The 20,508-nt window shown below is 44.8% G+C and overlaps 3 protein-coding genes across 3 annotated transcripts in view; all 3 read right to left on the bottom strand.

Moving 5' to 3' along the window:
- Window positions 1-6,600, bottom strand: part of LOC109478034 (zinc finger protein 629-like) — a 7,138-nt gene extending 538 nt beyond the window's left edge. The window contains exons 1-2 of the mRNA XM_019779492.1: window positions 5,932-6,600; window positions 2,033-2,311 (exon numbers count right to left, since the gene is read on the bottom strand). Coding sequence (XP_019635051.1) covers window positions 2,033-2,311; window positions 5,932-6,487 — 835 coding nt within the window. The 5' untranslated portion in view covers window positions 6,488-6,600. The remainder of the gene's footprint in view (window positions 1-2,032; window positions 2,312-5,931) is intronic.
- Window positions 6,601-12,469: 5,869 nt separating this feature from the next.
- On the bottom strand, window positions 12,470-14,157 carry LOC109478788 (Krueppel-like factor 16). Its single transcript, XM_019780589.1, has 2 exons — window positions 13,347-14,157; window positions 12,470-12,851 (listed from the first exon to the last, which is right to left on the bottom strand). The coding sequence occupies exons 1-2, from the start codon at window positions 13,909-13,911 to the stop codon at window positions 12,586-12,588; spliced, it is 831 nt and encodes a 276-aa protein (XP_019636148.1). The 5' UTR covers window positions 13,912-14,157; the 3' UTR covers window positions 12,470-12,585.
- Window positions 14,158-17,385: 3,228 nt separating this feature from the next.
- LOC109479078 (myotrophin-like) lies at window positions 17,386-20,303 on the bottom strand. Its single transcript, XM_019780959.1, has 5 exons — window positions 20,182-20,303; window positions 19,281-19,391; window positions 18,802-18,885; window positions 18,385-18,502; window positions 17,386-18,170 (listed from the first exon to the last, which is right to left on the bottom strand). Exons 1-4 carry the CDS (start codon window positions 20,248-20,250, stop codon window positions 18,416-18,418), a joined length of 351 nt encoding a protein of 116 aa, XP_019636518.1. The 5' UTR covers window positions 20,251-20,303; the 3' UTR covers window positions 17,386-18,170; window positions 18,385-18,415.
- Window positions 20,304-20,508: the final 205 nt, after the last annotated feature.

The raw sequence follows: 20,508 nt of genomic DNA, 5'->3' as shown, positions 1-20,508 counted from the left end.
GTGTGTGTGTCTGTCTGTCTGTCTGTCTGTAACACGATAACTTGAGAAGGCCTTGATGGATTGTCTTGATACTTGGTAGGTGGGTAGGTCTTGATGAGACCTCAAAATGATTAGATTTTGGACCCCCTAGCGGCTTGTTATGGTACTGCAGCTGAACTTCCGGTTTTGATATCTCATGATCTAGACATGCTATGGTGATGAAATTTAGATGGTAGGTAGCTCTTGTGCTGGGGAAGAAGTGACGTGAGTTTAGGCCCCCTAGCGGCTTGCTCTGGAACTGCAGGGATATTTTCTTGAAAATATTCAAAAGGGGATAACTCAAGAACCGGTTGACGGATCGTCGTGATTTTTGGTATGTAGGTAGCTTACGTGATGCTTGATATAATTATGTGACAATTATGCAAATATGGATGTAATTTGCATAATTTATGGGGAAATTCCATAAATCAGCTGCATTCCATGATAGGACAATTGAAGCTTGTGACATTGGTAATTGACAACGAGAGAAACACAGGAAGATATTGATTATGTTAATAATGATTTAATTTGCATAATTAATGAGAAAATTTTATAATTATGTAATGGTAACTGCCTGCAATTTCATACTTGTGGTATTTGAAAGTTAAATTGAGGTGAACATCATTAAACATAATTTATTCAAATCAGACCTCATTTGCATAATTTATTAGGAAATGCTAGAATGCATTGTTTGTTAATATAAAACTGTCTTTTGGTTGAGATTATGATAAAATTATATAATTCATGAAAATTAGGTTGCTATTTCTTAAATCACGGGGGACTAATCTAATCTATAATTTGTCAGTCATAAAGATTAACATCATTTGGCGAAGGTATGAGATCGGGGAACTCTAGTATTAGTATTTACTTTGTTGCTTATTGCGTTATGTTTTTATTTCCAGTGGTTCAGTCAAGAGGGTTGCAGCTGAAATGAACAAGCTGGACCAGAGACGCTATAATGACAAGTTTGGCAACCAGTTCAACTATGCACTTAACTGACCGACCGTGGCAACAAGTCAATACTATTGGCTTGGTTACAGCATTCACATATAGGGAAACCTAGGCATATGGATGTGACTTACTAGTATATACTCCCTACAGAGTCCCAGGATATTTTTAGACTATAGGGCATATTCAGAAGCCCTAGAATCATAAATAATGCTGTCTAGAAGTGTTGTATTATGTGTGTCTGACTACAAGTAAGATAGTGGAACAATTTGTAAGACAGTCCACAATTAGATACATAAGGTACTGGTTTGGAAAGGCATGGAATTTGTGGATAATTGGCAGCTATGTCCAAAAGTTGCAGGCCTGTCTAGACACTGCTGTGTGAATGTGTGCTTGTTGATGTGTTTCCTCATCTTGAGGAATTTATTGATGGCAAGGAAGTCATGTGTAGATAGTGTTCTTGACTCAGAATTTAATTTAGTAACGGTTCTGGCTTTAAATCCAAACATTGTAGTATTGCCAATGTGCTCTATGTTACAGGCATTTTATTGCCAATCTAAGATCATTGCAAGAATTCTGCTTCACTCACTGCAGTTTAAGATACCCTTTAAACCAGGATTATTTTCATCATCGAAAGGACTTCATAAGTGTCTTGCCAGTTTTCACAGGGCATATGATATTATATGTAGCTGCAGTATTCTTGGGTGGGGTGCTGCCACTAGAGACACAAAAAAGATGTCAAATCTGAATCATTTATTGATTACAAATACATATTTATTTATTTACATAAACCATCTTTAAATGTAGTTACACTCGGTCTCCTGTACACTGGATTCTTGTTCTATTTTACAAATTGTCTAAAATTTTAACACCATCTCTGCTGGTCGTAATTCACATGTGATTCAAAATAAGAATATTGGTAATATATCTCCTCAAAATCTTATTGGCATGGCAAGTTACGAGCAAGCACGATCTTTTCTCCCATCTTTACAGTGGATGTACGCCAGTCACCGACAATTCTCATTTGGAATAAATTTACAAAGTCTATGACGACATCAGTGTCAGTGTGACTTCCTCTGTACACCGTGGGTCGTCCAGGTGTGTCGTGTGAGTGCGTCCGACCCACTGGTCACCGGGTCCCTCCGCAGTAGCGCCCTCCTCTCGGCGCCCTTCAGGTGCGTCTTGGCGTGCTTGGTCAGGTGGTCCTTCCGGCTGAAGGCCTTGCCGCACTCCGTGCAGGGGTAGGGGCGGACCCCGGTGTGGATCCGGCGGTGTCTGGTCAGCTCCTCGTTCCGGGCGAAGGCGCGTCCGCAGCCGGGGTGGTCACACGGGTACGGCCGCTCTCCTGGAGGACAACAATTGTTGCTTTATTAGGAAATGTACGGTGTATCTAAGGAGATTTAAAAAGAGGTCATCTTTAAAACCGTGACGTTTTCTTATCCAAAAACCTATTGTTTATACAAGCATTCCAGTTATAAAATCAATTATCACATCAAATTTTGGTCGTTCAGCGATCACCATCTACAGCAGACGGTCCACAGTGTGGACCAAACAGGTAGATGAGAAATTGGCTTCCGAAGTTCATTCGGCACCGAGACGTGGCAGCTCGCCAAACCAGATTGGCTCAATTAAGTTGACAGAAAGGATAGTTTACAGCTGCTGTAGGAGATTTCTCCCCATGGCATCGGCCCAGGCACAGCGTGTGTCGGAAACATCCTGAGCTACAATCCCCACACACCTGCTCCGGATCACTTTATTGTAAATCACGGTGTTTTCTCGCAGTAGGGATATGTGATAAATCGCTGTGTTCTGAAACACAGGAATTCCAGTAGAAATCTCAGCGGAGCTCTGTCTATATAACACAAAGTTATTAGTGACGGTGCGTAAGAATATCAGTCATCATAGGCGCTCCCAACGCGTCATTTTTTCGGGTATGATCTTTTGTCTGTATGTGGTTGCGTCTGGTCCATAATTGATGCGGAGCCATTCGCCTGCTGAGTATTAATGACACCAGAAGGAAATGTAGTGGCGGAAAAGTGGGACAACATCAGAGCCAACTGTTCACGATACATGGGAATTACAAAGCCAGTCCAGCGCACTATTGCATAACTTGGATTTTTCCGTACATTTGTCTTAAGTTTAATCTGGAAGTAACAAGTTAAGACGCACACATACGTCCTTCGGGACATGAAAGGTTGTTAACTTTATAGCCCTATAAGCGGTGACCGTGGACCCCCAAAGGTCGCCGGTGGCGTGAGACCGTGTGGGCAGCCCGTAGGCAGCCCGCCCTCTGTCCGCCCTGAGCCACTGTCCACACTTTCCATCATAGCCTAGCCTAGATAAACGTCAACATTCAAGCCACACAACATCATGAACATGTCATTTGGAGCGGTACAATTATACCTTGATTTGATCCACCTACTTTTTGAGTTAAAGCAGTTTTCGATATGGAGCTTTTTGGGCACAATCAATTTCTCCATCACAAGTAGTCGGTAGCTTCTGTTCTTGACTCGCGCCCTGAATCTGCCAGCGCACCTGTCAATCACCCAGCCCTTGGTTGGCACTTTTTTCCGCGCTGACTCCTGAGTCACCAGGTAAGTCTGGCCCTCCCGCCCCTAGCGCCCTCCCTCTCCGCCACGGGTGAACGGCAGGGCACGTCAACACTCTGGCGTACATCGGCATACTGACTGAAGCTCCCTCGTCTCAGCACTTAGTACTAACTTTTCATTCCCGCAACTTCCTACGTATACCCCTGCAATGCAATCTAAGTTGACTCCCCCGTGAGTTTGTTGAAAAGTTAGATTACCTCAAGTCGTCAACTAAACCCGACCTGATCTGGGGCACTTGCCCCGAGGTCAGTCCCAGGTCGCAGGCGGCCCGGCTGGACGGAGTGCTCCCCCTCACGTAACTATCTTATCTGGGACAACTCCGCCGGCCTCCCACCGCCATTCTCAGCGTTCCGACCAAAACAGATTATCGCGGGTCACGGAAACCCAAATCTTTTTAATGAAAGACAGTAAAGGGCATTCCCAGCCCTATCCCTCCATCCCTGTCAAACCTCCTCAAACCCCCGACGGGTCCGACATTCGCGCCTTCCCGCGGCATCGTTAGGAAGCCGGGGCAGTCGACTTGTGGATATTGGAAACTATTAACAAACGGTAGCCTGCCTGTCGCGCCCCTGTATTCTATGCAATTGTTTCCGGACCAAGAGTGCCTTTTTTGTTTCCTCGTGTTGTTTCCTCAAGTACGGCATTGTCGACCCGCTGCTAGCCTCTAACAGACTCCAATGGGCTGCTGGGAAGTGATTTGCCAGAGGAGTTAGCCGGTGATAGACATAGACATCATATTATCCAGTCTATTTAGCCAAATATTTCTACTATTTTCCAGCAACCAATTGCAGTGTGGTAGAGACCTAACCCGCTGCACCCAGGGTGACGATGTGACAAGGCAGAGAATTCAGAACACTTGTTCCATCGACCTACAACAATAGTCACCGGTCCTCCTCAATATTTCACAAGAGCTTTAGTGTCGAACTGTACGTTTTATCTTTCTTCCCATCGAGGTAGCTTAATCGTTGTTTTTGGCATTTCTGGTACCATCAATTTCTCTTCATTATTTTCTTATCAACTCCAGACGAATGATCGTCCGGCCCTTTATCTAGCTGTACGTGAGGTTGTCAGGGGATTGAAGCTAGATTGAAGCCGGTATGATTTAAAGAAAAGGTGTCAAAGGAAATTCGAACAAGCTGCAAGAGAGTCTATGCACCGTACCAGAATATGTCCATTTTAACTTCCGCGACCCGGCAACGAAGCGACCCCAAATAGCTTCAATTTTGTGTGAGAAAACTGCACCTGACAAGGCCAGTTGGCACGCTAAACATGAGAGCCACATAAGATTTAAAGTTTATTTTTCTTATCGCGATGGGGACCTGGGCCAAGCTCGACTTGTCCCCGGCTTCCATGAAGAACCAATTACCGGGATCGTGACGCCGAGCACGCGACATGACAGACTGAACACGTCCCCAAACTGGAACCTCAAGCCCCTCGGAGATAAGACACTCTCAGTCAACACCCCGTCGTCTCTTCTGTGCTGGCTTCTAGAAGGAACTGTACATGTACGAACAGAGCCAGAGAAAGGCAGGGTTGTCAGATAGACCAGTAACTCCTAGCTCTGAGGAGTGAGGAGTCGTCCGCACACACGAATCACACACCAACTGTCTGTTAGTCGTTTGTGGTCGTCAAGTCCGACTCAAGGGCACAATTGGATTAACGGGGCTATGTAGACTATTATAGTCTATTGACTGAACGAAACAAACCACTAAATTTAAAACGAACCTTTTGTAAAGTGCACACACCTTCGAAGTAGCCTTTTGCCGCTTTGGTTCACTTCATCGACTCATCAAAAGTGTCTCATATATATTTCATCCAAACAAATCTAAAAACACAGACTAATGTCGTACTGTGCGTATACATTATTATTCAGCGTGGCTCTCCTAGCTTTCGAATTTGAAATGATTCCGAGTCAAGTAGCGTTTCGCTGTGACGCATTCCCCCGTGACAGAGTACATCGCACCAGTTTGCCAAGTCTTTTTATGTGTACCCTCGGCGCTTTCCTGACACTGGGAAACTAGTTACACACATGCTGTAGACACTTGATACACCTTTTTGTGACAACAGTTAGTAACAGTTATGGTCTCTACACTAGCACCGTACTTTTTTTCTTTCCGTAGTGTAAACAGTATATAATTTTGAGAGAAAGTATAACAATCTACATCTAAATGTTCAAAAGTGTACTGAATTTCATGCTTATTTTGGACCAAAAATACAGTTGCAGTGATGACTATGTAGAGGGACAGGAATAAAAGTAATAGCTTTTAGCTAGTTGGGCTGCCCTGGCTGTCTTGTGTACCAGCCAAACCAATAAATAAATAAATAATAAATAAAAGTTATATTTGTAGGAACTCACCAGTATGGACCCGTAAGTGCCCTTTCAGCTGTCCGTTGTTGGCGCAACACACCGTACAGAACGGACAGGGGAACTTCTTCTCCGGTCTCTTCCTCTTGCCGCCGCTGATGTCCACTTCTCTAGACACGGACTTGTCTTTGGTCAGGCGGAACTCGGCACGGTCACTCACGGTCTTCTCCAGCGAAGGTGACGTGGACGGTACCCGGGGGGACGTCCTGTCGGAGCCCGAGGGACTGTTCTGGACGCGTCGGTCCCTGGCCGTCGGCAGGAGCCCGGGGATGGGTCCGAAGGACGCGACTCTGGGCTGGACAGGATGAGTGTCGGCTGTCGGTGGAGACGGTTTCCCACTGGAGGCGGGGAGCCCGAAGTTAATCCTGGGGTAGAAGACGGGAAGTTCACTGGGCTTGACCAGAGGGGACAGTCCCGGGTGGAAACACGTCGGTGCCGGGCAGGGCCAGGGCAGGCCGTAGGGACCGCTGAGGACGGCCTGTCTGCTGAGAGGATGAGGACGGAAGACGGAGTACGGAAGATGCGGAGCGAGGGCGGACACTTCCATCCTGGCCAGGCGACGGTGGTGTTCTGAGCTGAGGTCACAAGAGCAGAACAAGAAACATATGCCCTAGTGATGCGCCTGACCAGATAGGAGTGATGGCCCATGTGTCTGGTCGCTCGGCGTGTCTGTGTCTTCAATCATGAACATTTGAATATCAGTAGCGGGGCCGGTCGCTTTGAAGCCGCCGGGCTGGGGGAGGGGCGCGAAAACAACCATCGGAAGTCTTTGTGGTCATTGTCCACAGATTGGATGACCAACTACCCGGCACCAGGCCGGGGCGTGAGCCTGAGAAAGAGACACGACACAACAACTGTCCGCAACAGTCAACAGGCTCTACAAGAGAGCTGTTTGGACGGAACACACGCTTCTGCTAGTGTCATAAAATTTTGGTCCCCACAAAGATAAACCTGCCAACACATGAGCTTCGAGTCTTGAACCCGAGGAAGTCAGGCTGAGAGCTCGACTGAACGGAACAGGAAAGGCCCGTCTGGTTTACTCATCAGGACCCTGTGTCACGCTTTTAATTAGTGAATAATCAATTCAATGCCGGGTACGACTTTAAACGGTTTCCCTCACCAAGGAACCTCTAAGTGGGAACAGAAGTCGACGTAAAACCGTACATGAAAAACCGCGCCCTCTTTTTTTGTTGTCCAAAAGTATTCTTCCGGTGCGGACTGATGGACCTTAAACGGGAAGTATTTTAGTTGGAAGAAAATATGGGGGCTAGTTCTAATCAGAGGCTAATTAATGGAGTAGGCCTGGGAATAGATGAAGGCCGCCGCGGGAACTTGACACTGATATGACGCCGCCATGTCACAGAGAACTTCATGGGAAGAAGACACCGCCCCCCTGGTATGCCCTCCTCATGATCATCATCACAAAAGGCGGCCGGGAAGAGACCAGTAATATGCACGGCACGACACTCCTCTAACGGCATTAGCGACCCGCCTCTAAATGCAAACGTACTTTCGCGTCCAGACGACAAGTTTGCGTTAGGTGCGAACAATTGATTTCCAGCGGCGCCCCATGCGGTACATCTGGCTTATTATCTGTTTAGTTGACATTTTCTTTATTTCACGCCATAGGGAAAAGATCTTTCAAAATCTTAAGAATGAAGAGACAAACGATTTTTTTCACGGGCTAGGGGAGTTACGTCGCGGAGGGAGGCTCCATCTGCGACATGACACCCTCGGCCTCTGGCGCACTGGAGGACCTCGAGTAAAAAATCGCATACTGGTCAGCGCCCCTGCTGTCACCCCAAGAAGTCTGCGAAAGAGGCTATACATGTTTGAGTACGGTAAAACCAGGTCCTTGGGTAAATAAGCTGTTGCTGGAAGTCCCCGACCTTCGAGATGAGGATAGGACAAGGTGAAGGCAAAAAGCAGGAAGAAACTTGCAGGATCTCTTGGCTTGACATGTTTATAAATGTGCAGTCACTTTGGGTTAATGAAAAAGTCTATTTTCAAACCGCACTGCTATTGGAAACAGATAGAGACTATCAGAGTTGACAGTCAGTTTGGCTTTTCTCCATTGGTAATAGCTGGTCGGAGGGACACAGTCGGGCAAAACCAGCAAGACTTCGCGTCATTGGCCGAACTGGTGAGCTCGAGATGACCTACGATAAAAACCGAGGAAGAACAGACAACAAAAATTGGGTAGAAGGCGCTCCCTAAGTAGAGGTGCAATGTAATAGCATTGACTTACTGCCTTGCCTCAAGGATATAATGATATGAACGTTATATATTGCTTTAAATTTTTAAGGTGTTTGGTTGGGCTTCTCTTTTGTCAGCGTTTCTTCGATAGAAAAGCTGACAAAATTTGAAAATAAAAAGCCTAACAAAATGCATAGATAGTGACGTCATAAACACGTCTATTAAACATGATCTAACATATACTCGGACGACTAGGTAGTGCATGGTAGAAGCAAGAACTACTAGTACATGTTACACTGTAAATTGAAGGACGTTAAAATCACTCCTTGATCGAACCTAGGACATTATAGGCAGCTAGATATGTCCTTGATTGAACCAAAGAGGTTATAGTGGATCATGAACTTATTATACTACTGTGGGGGTTCAATCAAGGAGGTTATACTATAACCTCCATGATTGAACCTTCACAGTCACAGTAGTCAGGTAACCAGCATACGGCAATGGCAATCACCAGATACATATACATGTATTTCACATGTCTAGTTGTTCGCACCTATGTTAGGTAAGGACGTACTCTCCATAACACTGTGACATGAACTGCCGGCTCTGACGCCGCCGTGCACATTGCCCCACCGAGAATTACTAGTATGTATATGAAGGAGTGTGCGTATTCCTGGGAACAACAGGATCATCCTCATAGTTTCTCTCGATCATTCTCAGTCAGTTCTTCGTGTATAAGACTACATGTTAGACTCCATGGTATACCGACGGCCATCCACCAGTCATGATACTGAGATCAAGGCATAGTTAATATACATGTATTATAAAAGCCAAAGGAACAATTTCTATTTTCTTTATTAAAAAAGATGTCAGAAAATGGTCCAACCATTGTAGAAGTTGTACCACTTGACCTCCCACATATGTTTCGGCTTTCGCGACCCGGGTTGCGCTTACCCATGTTGAAATGTAAGCGGCAAAAAACAACAATTGTTATTACATGAGAACGCCGGGCTCGGATCGGTGCCAACGATGGATATATAATGGATGCATAAAGCAACAAACTGAATCTGAAAGTGTCGTTTTCATACCGCATTGCAAAGACCAATAACATTATATATAGGACCAAGGACACGGGCTCTCCCGAAGGACAGGGGTGATACCAGTAGTCTCCACCAGACTCCTTTGCAGGTTGCAATGCCATTGTACCGTACGGTGGTACAAATCGGCCTAAAAAGGAATGTGAACTGGCCAGGGTCGGGGAGTAAGCCGGCCATAGAGGGTCCATCAGCAATTTGCCTGCAAGGGCATGTGGCCCCGGAACAGTCTGGCATCCAGGCTATATTAAACTATGTGGTAAATAGTCCGCTGGCAGACCCGGTCACTGACGGGGCAACATTCAGCCACTCGTCCACACCATCCGCCAGATGTCCGCCAAATGCCGGGTTAGAAAGGCTGGAGGTCCTGAAGGATCTGGGAAGGAGAGCGGGTCTGTTTGTACCGTCTCTGTGGAGTGGATCGGATCGCTCAGGGATAAGAATCGTTTATACAGGTTCTCGGTCTGGGCGTGAGAGTGTTTCCCCCTCAGTGTCACTCCCACCTGAGCCCCCGTACACGCTCCTGTCCCAGCCTCGCTAATGCTGGCGGGCAGAACTTTCCAAGTCTCCAAGCACTAAAGCAGAGGATATTTGTAGGGCTTTCTGTTTTGTCAGCTCTTCTCTATAGAATTCAGTATGTAAATGCTGATTAAGTATTAAAAAGCCCGAAATTTGTCCCAAATTTGCCTAAAACAAGCCTAACCTCTGCCCGGAGAGTAGGTGGGAGGAGGCGACATGAGCCCACAGACCGTCCCGTGGGGGGACATAATGGCTTGGAAATTCTTCATTGCTACACCAAGGGCTTTACATAAAAGGATTTTCCGAAGTGAAATTAGTAATCGTGCTGGGAGTGAAGGACAGACCGTGGGAGAAGGGCCAGGGTCGGCTGGGATCAGAGGTCCAAGTCTGTCCGAGCGGTGCTTCTTGGTCAGAAAGTTGGAAAATCATTACCGCCCACAGGGCTGAAGGTTATCTACACCGGCCCAGTGGTCTGTCCCACATGGCTCGCTCAAGTCACTCAGCACGGATCAGCTCAGGCAGGCAGAGCAGCACACGCGGGTAGTGTAGTACTAGGCGAGGTAACGGGACTGGACAATCTGCCAGGTTGTCCAGACGGTCTGGACACTGTAACCCACAACGCGGGCTTGAAATACTACCTGTAGTCCAATAGAAGGAATGATTTGCCAGGGAAGTTGTACGTTCGTGTTTCATTTGCCTGTGCATTGATGGGGAAATGTTACCCTTACCCCACGGCTCACTCCTCATTTATTCAGCCGATTTTTGCCGCATTCTACTACTAGTAGTAGACATAATATTCATACGCCACTGGGAAGGCATGGTTAGTAAGTACATTTGTACTGGCATCCCGACTGAGTTTCACTTTTGTAACCACGACTGTACTATATTTACACCCAGTGGAAAGTTCTAATGACAAAATAATTGGCAGGCTCAAGAACTATCAACCCAGCACTCTCGATCACTGGACTAGATCAGGACCCACAGGTTACTGAGGTCCATATGTTGTAACATCATGGCAATTTTGTAAAAACAACATCGTCTGTTCTGGTTAAACGAATGGCAACACAAGAACCACAGGAACCAATTGGAAACATTGAAATCTTGTAACATCGAAGGGTTATTTTAAGTTACTACGCTCGTATACGGTTGATTTTACCAGCAGTGAAGACTACACACCAGCAGTAAAGGCTGAACAAATACAATAACATACACTTGCGGTTGCTTTCAGCAGTGACATCAGGATAAGTTATAAGGAGACTAGAATCAGAGTGTAAGGTGACTTTGCCTGTAGAGTTTGACTGACCTCGCCAAGAACGCCAACGATTTGTGCTGAAAGACAGGATCTCAGGTTGATCCCATGATCTATCACTGCGGGTTAATACCCGGTATATAGGGGCCGAGCACCCTTAATTAACCACATGCCTGCAGCGCGCGGCGGGCCAGCCAGGTTTCAGAACTGCTGCATAGTTTCCATCCTGTGTGACCTCTCCGGCCTACAAACTGTCCAAATCTTCTGAACAATGTTGCAGGTCAACAAGGATCCTGGTCACGCTTGACGGCAAATTTAGGAGGACCGAAGGTAAGGCTGTCAGGGGCGGGTGAACGTTGAACTTGACTCGAAACTATTCTAAAGTGGCTAAACCGTTGCGCTTTTAGTATATGTTTATTACCATGATCATAACTTCAAACTTACGTCAGCACCAAGCGCAAACATGTGTGGTTCAGTAAATACGGAGACGTAATTCACCAATAATTTGGCTAGACGAGATTATTAGTATACATGTATTTTTGTTGGCACTAACGAACGTTTTTGTAGCTATTACCATTGTATACATGTAAATTGATGAACGAAATTATGAGAAAAGAGTAATTAAACATGATGATGCCATTCATATGGTTCCAACAATTGTATTTAGGAACCATATGTTGCTAGCTACCAATAATTAGGACAACTCCAGTTCTCTTATTTACTCAAATCACCAGACTCCGCACACGGTCGGACGCCCCTGTAATCTTCCAAGCAGATCATACGGTGGTAAGGCAGTATCCATTGGGTCGGAGAAGTGACCATTACACCGAAGTGGTGGCTAATGGACACTCCTCTGGCAAAATGGATACTGCCTTACCACCGTATGATCTGCTTGGAGATTACCTGTAATCCTAAAATAGAATATCCCCAAATAAAGCAACTACCAGACGGTTTTACAAAATATCAAGCAAGTTTATTGCACATTTCTGGTAACACAAACATGATCATTGGCAACAAACAATCAAACATACGTTGTATTCTGGATCACCGTGCCTGAATTGATATAAACAAACACAGTATACGTAACATTCCCGTCATGGCTTTGCCAGCATTCAGGAAGTATGCAACAGAAATTGAGAAAAACTCATCCATGGCGGGGACATATTCAGCTTAGAGCGAAACATTACACGTGTCTCTTACTCTGTAAGATTTCTTTCTTAAAGCCTAGCTTTGCACAGGCTTTTACTCCTTACCACTTGTACTATAACTTTGGGAGGAGCCAACATACATGTTCAAATAAATACAACTGTTGCTTCCCATAATAAACTCAAATTTACACCTTGTGATTGTGATTACATCTTCAATGAGGTATAGTTACTGTAGATGACAATCATTAGATCAATGACGTTATCAATGATGTTATCAATGACGTAAGATAAAACGTCCTTAGATCAATGACGTTATCAATGATGTTATCAATGACGTAAGATAAAACGTCCTTGATTAAATCAAATCAAATCAAATCACTTTTGCGTCGTTAGAGTCGTCCGAACATACGGGCTAAAGACACCCAAGCGTCGCGACTGGTCAGCAGACTGTCAGAAGCGCCGTTCTCTCCGACCCACTGGCCTTGCAGGTCACCTGGTCCCTCCGCAGTAGCGCCCTCCTCTCGGCGCCCTTCAGGTGCGTCTTGGCGTGCTTGGTCAGGTGGTCCTTCCGGCCGAAGGCCTTGCCGCACTCCGTGCAGGGATAGGGGCGGACCCCGGTGTGGATCCGGCGGTGTCTGGTCAGCTCCTCGTTCCGGGCGAAGGCGCGTCCGCAGCCGGGGTGGTCACACGGGTACGGCCGCTCACCTGGAGGAATGCAGATGTCATTGATTTAGTCGAATATCTAAATGCAACAGAGAAATCTATACCTTCGATGCGCTTAGATATACATTATACATATGTACATTATTGACACATGTGTAAGGAAGCGAAAGGAAGTTGACTCTACTCAAGGGCAATCGTCAAAACGATACTTGTACCAGACAAAGGTAAACCACGATAGAGAAAAATAGAACGAGAAAGGGCTTCACAGATTTCTCATAAAACAAAACAATACAAACTGCAAAAACAGTCCATTTGTGAGGTTTTCATGTTGATTATCGTCGTATTCAATGTTGCGTCAATCTGCATCATTTACATCGCCGGCAATCAAACTTTCCAGTCCTTGAAAATTTGTACGGTCCTTTGGTGCTGTTTCCCTATACTATAGTACGTATATTTCGGGAAACCTATTTCAGTAATAGCTGGCATCTTCGAAACATTGCAATTATAACATGTGGAAGAAAAACATCATAGTCTCACCAGTATGAACCCGTAAGTGCCCTTTCAGCTGTCCGTTGTTGGCGCAGCACACCGTACAGAACGGACAGGGGAACTTCTTCTCCGGTCTCTTCCTCTTGCCACCGCTGATGTCCACTTCTCTAGACACGGACTTGTCTTTGGTCAGGCGGAACTCGGCTCGGTCGCTCACGGTCTTCTCCAGCGAAGGTGACGTGGACGGTACCCGGGGGGACGTCCTGTCGGAGCCCGAGGGACTGTTCTGGACGCGTCGGTCCCTGGCCGTCGGCAGGAGCCCGGGGATGGGTCCGAAGGACGCGACTCTGGGCTGGACAGGATGAGTGTCGGCTGTCGGTGGAGACGGTTTCCCACTGGAGGCGGGGAGCCCGAAGTTAATCCTGGGGTAGAAGACGGGAAGTTCACTGGGCTTGACCAGAGGGGACAGTCCCGGGTGAAAGCACGTCGGTGTCGGGCAGGGCCAGGGCAGGCCGTAGGGAGCCGGCGGACCATAGTGTAGTGGCAGCCGGCCAAAGGGAAGAGAAGCAAAGGGCGTGTGTGGAAAGATCGGGGCAGCAGCAGAAACTTCCATCCTCACCGAGCACTTGGCGGAGTCTGAATGAAGATCTCAGGAAAGGTGCAAGATTATAAATGCTCTGGTGCCGCACATGACAAGTTCGACTGATGACTCGCGTGTCTGGCTGTTTAGAGGGTCGGTGCTACTTCATACTAATTTCAATTTCAGTTGCGGTGAGACAGAAGTGTGAACCGCCGCTAAGGTACCTTTGATTGGCATGAAGAACAGCAACAAGACAGCCGAGTGTCCCGTTAGCAGCCAGGTGACAGAAATGACATTTCTGCCGAAAACTAGCACTGTGCAAGGCTTTTTAGGCCAATGTCTTGCATTATTCCAAGGAGGTTTGGCTACATGTACTAGTACATCTCTGGCCGTATCGTACTTTTACGAGAAATACTTGATCTTTTGTAGTTAAATAGCTAGGGTTGTAACGACTGGTACAGAACACACAAAAATTGAATTACAACGATTACGCCTTCGCCTTTGCATTATCGGATTATGATCAATTCTATCAGACCCTACTCTTGATGTTTAAGTTCTGCCCATGTGTCAGAACATAACTTTGCCATGAAAAATACATTTCAATACGAAAATTAACTTGGTCTCTTCAATTTTAACGGGTTCTGCATGAAGCACTAATGCACACGATAGGAGAATCGTTGCATTTTGATCATTTTCTGAAAAACCGAGTCTGACTGTAAACAGTTGTTGTAATTTTGCCACTATGTGCCGGTCATCAAAGACACCGCCTGTCATGCCCTCCCAGTGAACGTGTTAAAACAGAAGTCCACCATTTTGTTTACTCTGATATCAACCATTTATACAGAAGGTGTGAACCAGCCTCCCAGGATCTAAAGAGGCGGCGTTTCTTCACAAACGTAACAAGTAAATTAGAGAGACGTCATTGAATTAAAGAAGGCTGACCCACGCGTTAGCGTTTACATGTGATCTGGGGGCAAACACAACACCAGCTCCGTTCATAAATAGCATGGAGGTAAATTTTACCTCCATGTAAATAGCGACAAGGTTTGAATATTCAAACTGCTTTCTTACATGTCTTACCAGCACGTGGCGCGGGATTTCTTTAAACGTGTACGGAAAAATTGGATTAGATATATATTCATTCCACTTCCTTAGCAACAAGTAGAGACCTGATCTTATTACATTTTGTACCTGTAACGTGGGAGTAATTCAATTGGGAGATAAAACCGCGTAGTACCAGAATAGAAAGACCAAGGACATTATACACATGTATCATGTCTCTGGAAAGACCTATAACCTCATTAGAAAGACGTGGTCTCTACCAACCTCCTAGGCATAAGTAGTTAGCAGGCCATAGATTTACAATTTGCAATATGCAATATCTGGCATATGATTCCGTTTACTTCGCCAATATTGCAATTTCTACACATATTGGAGTCTGAGAGAGACCAAGAAAGCCGTAGAATATGCCAAAAACGCGCGTAAGAAAAACCACACCATACATCTGCTTGGAGATGACATGTTCCGTTCTTCGCACCTGTGTGTGCATGCGCACGGCTGCTTTGATCCTGATCTTTCACCTTCATGTGAGTCCAACTGCCCTTTGTTCCTGCTGCAAAATTCACGTTTCCGATTTCTTTTGATCGCCCGATAGATCTACACATTGCACTCTTAAAAATTTAAAGCTCCTTGGTTGAACAAGAAGCGATAAAAACAGTTTCGTATCAACACAAAACGTTTATTCTTTTAGGAATAAAAGAGATAAGAGATATCTTTCAATCAGAACACTTTTTTCGTTAAACTATACAGTAAAAACACATCCAGAGCTGTGTGTCTTATTTACTGTCATCACCCTCTCGCTGTCCCGTGAATCTAACAGCTACATTACAATCAGCGACAATTTCACCATCGGATGCAAACACAAGCCCACGTCCAACAACAGACATGGGCTGGTAGATTCTAACCAAGTGATAACTGGTGTAAAAGGTTGACATTCACCATTCCTTCCTGAAGGGTTATGGATGGTAGAATGTCGTGTGTAATGTGTAACATTTCCCTATACCTGCAGCCAAGAGAAATATATGCTGGCCCATGGCAACCCTTTCCCCCCAATTTGGCCAAATTTTACAATTTTCAGCCGCCGCTGTTTACTCGAGGACGTCCTTGGTTTATAGTTTAGTGGAAATTTTGGGTTCGAGAGTATTCCAACCAATGACGTATTCATCTCGTTCCCACTCTACACTCCCCCAGAAGTGTGATAAGGCATTACAAATTGACACCCAAGGCGCGATGTCCGCTGCCTCATCTTTTTAGCACAAGTTCGACAAAATTCATGCTGGCGAAAAGTGGATTTGCACGAGCTCGAGTAGACATGAGAAATACGATACATTTGCATACTGATAAGCTTTTCTTATTGTTTAATATCCCTAAGCTTCCAAATCCAAGGCACGTGGCGCTTGCACGGCTAATCTCTCCCTTCCTGAAACGAACTTGGGAGGCTCGAGCGAGAGGATAACAAACGTTCACGTGTAAGACATTGGGTCATGATTTAGTAATAACCCCATTACCATTTCACACTCTTGCTTCATTCAACCAATTAGCAAGTCCGTATACATGTACATGTACTAGTACTTTCTGTTACAGTATACAGATCCGGACGGCGATATCTAAATACTAGTCACTGATATCTACCAGCGGTAGGATTTTACCATCGTCAATATTGAATAAATGAGACCAGTGAACTAATTTATAAGCAGTATCCAGTAGCTTACATCACTCCAGGAGTCCAGGTGCCCCTCTACAACTGGGGGCGGCTTGTTTACACGTTCGTGACGATACGAACGCCTGTCAGCACAGAAACTCTAATCACTCCGCCTCGTCCTCACGCTACACGGCTGTGATCGGGGATTAAATTTTAAAGTTGTCGTGACGTCTGGTGTCCTTTGATACACCGCCGCACACATTGCCATGCCTGCTCATAGACACACTGGATAAGATACGGAGATTGCGTTATCGGATGTTTACAAATAATGTGATGGATCATCATTCTTCGAAAATCAAGGTTAAAAGCATCCTAACCTCCTTGCTAAACGAACCGAGTGAAAAAGGAGTGACGGATGTCACTGGACATGTCAGGATGTAGAATTCAGCAAAAATAGGCTCAGTAATTGGCCAGAGTGAGCCGTGGTATAAGGTCCTATATATGGTAACATTTCTACTCGGAAGCAGGAAATTCATTCTTTGGTGGCTAATATCCCCTGGCAAATCATTCTCCCCAGTTGGCTAGATTTGACTATTTTTAGTCTGTGCTGTTAGTCGAATCAAAATAACACTGTGGATAAATGTGTGGACCCATTTTCTTCTATATACATTTGTATATATCATACCTTAGTATACACCTGCTCTCCTTGTTTTTCATAAGGTGTGACTACTTAGTACTTGATTAGGAAATAGCCCTGCCACATCTAATTAACTCTTGTGACACAAAAACAAGCTGACAAGTCAGTATCAAGCAGTAAAAGTTACTTTATTATCTATAGTAGGAAAAGCATCATACACATCTCAGCCGGCATGTTTTATTGTTGTTCTCTCTACATGTGTACTTCATTAAGCATAGGTACAGGTACAGACAGTAGAGCTCTCTCTAAACCAGAGTGAAATAACCATGTTGGACATGAAGCACATTCATTCTCACCAACATGTTATCACCTGCCCAGCTGTTATCTACAACTTGCAGATAGAAAAACTGAAATGCTGGTAAAATACCTAATGCTGGGTGTTATGGGCCACCATGTTGTCACGTTCTGGAGGCATGGAGGTTCTTTTATGAAGATGGCGCACATCAACCTAGTAGAAATTGAACTGACATGCCACCAGACAAAAAGATCATTAGCGCAAGAAAGCCTGACTCATAGAGCCTGTTAATGAGGCTACACACCTTAATTTGAAATTAAACATCACAGTAGGTTCTTACTTGCAGGGTACTCTTATCTCTTACAAAATAGTTCATGCAAGTAGCATGCTGCTCATTATCATTGTAGCATACTGGTACAATGTAATTTTGTACTCATAATAATTGGGTCAGACAATCTTGCCTCTTGAGTTTCTGAACTTTTTGTTTCAAATGTACACAGCACCAGATAGCACGTTTTTGCATGTTCTCTATAAACAGAAGTTTTCTGCAAGGCAAATCTTGAAGGAAAAAACATATAGTAGCAGGCAGTACATGTGGTTGGTGGACTATTAAAGACTGGAGTCTTGAATGACTGTTGGTGATTTGCTGGTGGATGACACTGTAGGAAAAAAAAACAACCTTGATGAAGGTTAGACATCCAGGTAGTGTGATACAGAATAAATCGAGAAACTGGGTAAATTCTCTTAAGAAAGTACATGTATCATTGTATCCACTATCAGAAAGCATCCACTATCTTTAATCAGTTACTGAAGAGGTACACTGAACAACTCTTTTATATGCTTAAACAAAGTTTTTTTTAGTAAGATACTTACAAAGGTGTGAAGACTGACTTGTATTAGATCTTCATCTCAACAAACTCTTGATGTCCTCTCTCTCCGCACAGTCCAGATATGTGGTCCCATCAGGTGCTTTACCATCTTTCCTGGCCCCCTATAGGTAAAGGTCAGTAGTCAATACTATTGGGTACATATATAATCATTATGCATCCAGAAATAAAGTTCTGTTATCTTGTCTAAGGCCAAAACAATTCAACTGCATTCATCCATACTTTCATGAGTGTTGCATGCCAAAGTAAGTACAGTGTATGCAGAAACACACACACACACACACACACACACACACACACACACACACACACACACACACAACACATCACATATGCATGCACAGACAAACACACCCCCTTCAAGGAGGTTAAGATTACAGGTCTTAATTATATGAAAGCTCACCTTTTCCAGCAGATACTTGACACACTCAGTGTGACCTTCCCATATAGCTGCCAGGACTGCCGAGATTCCATGTTTGTCTTGCTTCTACAGTGAAGAAACAGCAACTTCCATATATCCATACCATATACATGTACACCTGAATAAAGCCATGCAGTCCAAAGTGAAGTGTGTTGAATTTTTTTTGGATTTGGCATCTATGACAGTTATGTAATATTAACACCAAACCATGGCATTTTGATTGCTGTCGTATGAGCTATGATATCACTATGCCTGTATCATAATACATATGTATCAGTATTGTACTGAACTGTACTGTATGCTTCTGGCGTGCATTTCAGATTCTAGACTCAAAATAATGAAGCATTCAAATTTCTAGACAATCTATTGTAAATGTACCCCTATTAGACCTAGCAAAAGACTTGGGTTCTCACTTCTTCACCTGAGATCCCCTAAGCATGCCCAGCTGGGTGGATACTTACATTCACATCTGCACCTTTCTCCAGGAGGACCTTGATGATGTCCAATTGCCCGTAATCTGCTGCATAATGAATGGGCATGCGGCCTCCAATCTCCGAGTTCACGTCAAAACCCTGGGAAGATTACCATTGTTTGTTTGTTTGTTAAGTTTATTTGCAAGTTTGTGACAATTGCAAGTTCGTGATCTTGTTAAACCAAGGACGTTATATCATCTCCTTGGGCGAATATAACGTTACATGTAGCAAGGACAGAAGTTGATTGTTCAAGTATATCATAGTGCTGGCTATAGATTGGATTTGGCTTCTTGATTTATGTCCTACCAGCATTTATTGTAAGCCACCACTAGTGCTGATAGGGAGGGGAGGGGGTGGGGTGGGGGCAGTGGTACATGTAACACTTCATCATGCTAGTTAGACTTAGTTAGAGTTTTGTTTGTGACTTTTGAGCAGCTCTCAGACTGTGTCACTGTGGTTAACACTGGTTGACCATGATGGACACAAATGTTTGCTTGTTTGCGTTAAACGCAACCACGGTGTTTTCTGTAAGTGATTGACACTACTAAATACTGGTAACGGTGTTTTAGTGATCAGGCACTGGTCAATGCCAGACTGATGTCTGGTGCATTCTATTTTTTTTCTGATGAACAATAATATTCGTCATATCTTGAGCATAAATTAATAGCGTCTGTGGCAAAGTCAAACACACAACATTCGATCTAGATGCTACATTTTTTACACCAAACCGGACAAGACTGGGCCTGGGTGTGGTGACTTCTGAGGTTTTTTTTACCGGAAGCAGCTTTCGGCTCGCCGGCTTCACATCTCATGCACGATCATGCAGCTATCTCAAAAGCTAAAGCATAATGCATTCTTCGAATGGCGATTCCAATGATTGTTAGCCTACCGGTTGGTCGATAGCAGCTTTGACAAGGTCTATATCCCCGTTCTTCAAACTCCACACCAAGTCCCCCATTTTGTCAGCTGACTGGTGGTCTCGCACGGTCCCAGCACTAAAGCATTGTGGGAAGTATCGTACCAAAGTTCGGGAAGGCAGGCGATCCATGTGAGGTCAAGTGAGGTCATGGCTTTTCACTACATACAAATGTATCTCATTCAGTTTCAGTAGACCCTGCAACCAGTGATTGGTTAGGATACATTATGTGGGGAGGCTTACTTGCTGGACAGAACCCAGATTCAGTCTCTAGAATTACATAGGGACGTAACTAATGTT

The sequence above is a fragment of the Branchiostoma belcheri genome, unplaced genomic scaffold (assembly GCF_001625305.1).
Source record: "Branchiostoma belcheri isolate BF01 breed outbred unplaced genomic scaffold, Haploidv18h27 scaffold106, whole genome shotgun sequence".
Taxonomy (NCBI): domain Eukaryota; kingdom Metazoa; phylum Chordata; class Leptocardii; order Amphioxiformes; family Branchiostomatidae; genus Branchiostoma; species Branchiostoma belcheri.
The sequence above is the reverse complement of the archived record's forward strand: the minus strand, read 5'-3'. Positions and strand labels throughout refer to the sequence as shown.

Bases quoted from the DNA above. Each gene is read 5' to 3' on its own strand.
- LOC109478788 (XM_019780589.1), bottom strand. From the start codon at position 13,911: ATGGAAGTTTCTGCTGCTGCCCCGATCTTTCCACACACGCCCTTTGCT. The intron at 12,852-13,346 runs GTGAGACTATGA...GCATTCCTCCAG, and splicing joins GCACTTACGGGTTCATACTG to GTGAGCGGCCGTACCCGTGT.
- LOC109479078 (XM_019780959.1), bottom strand. From the start codon at position 20,250: ATGGGGGACTTGGTGTGGAGTTTGAAGAACGGGGATATAGACCTTGTC. The intron at 18,886-19,280 runs GTAAGTATCCAC...TCTTCACTGTAG, and splicing joins AGAAAGGTGCAGATGTGAAT to AAGCAAGACAAACATGGAAT. The intron at 18,503-18,801 runs GTGAGCTTTCAT...CTTTACCTATAG, and splicing joins TCAAGTATCTGCTGGAAAAG to GGGGCCAGGAAAGATGGTAA.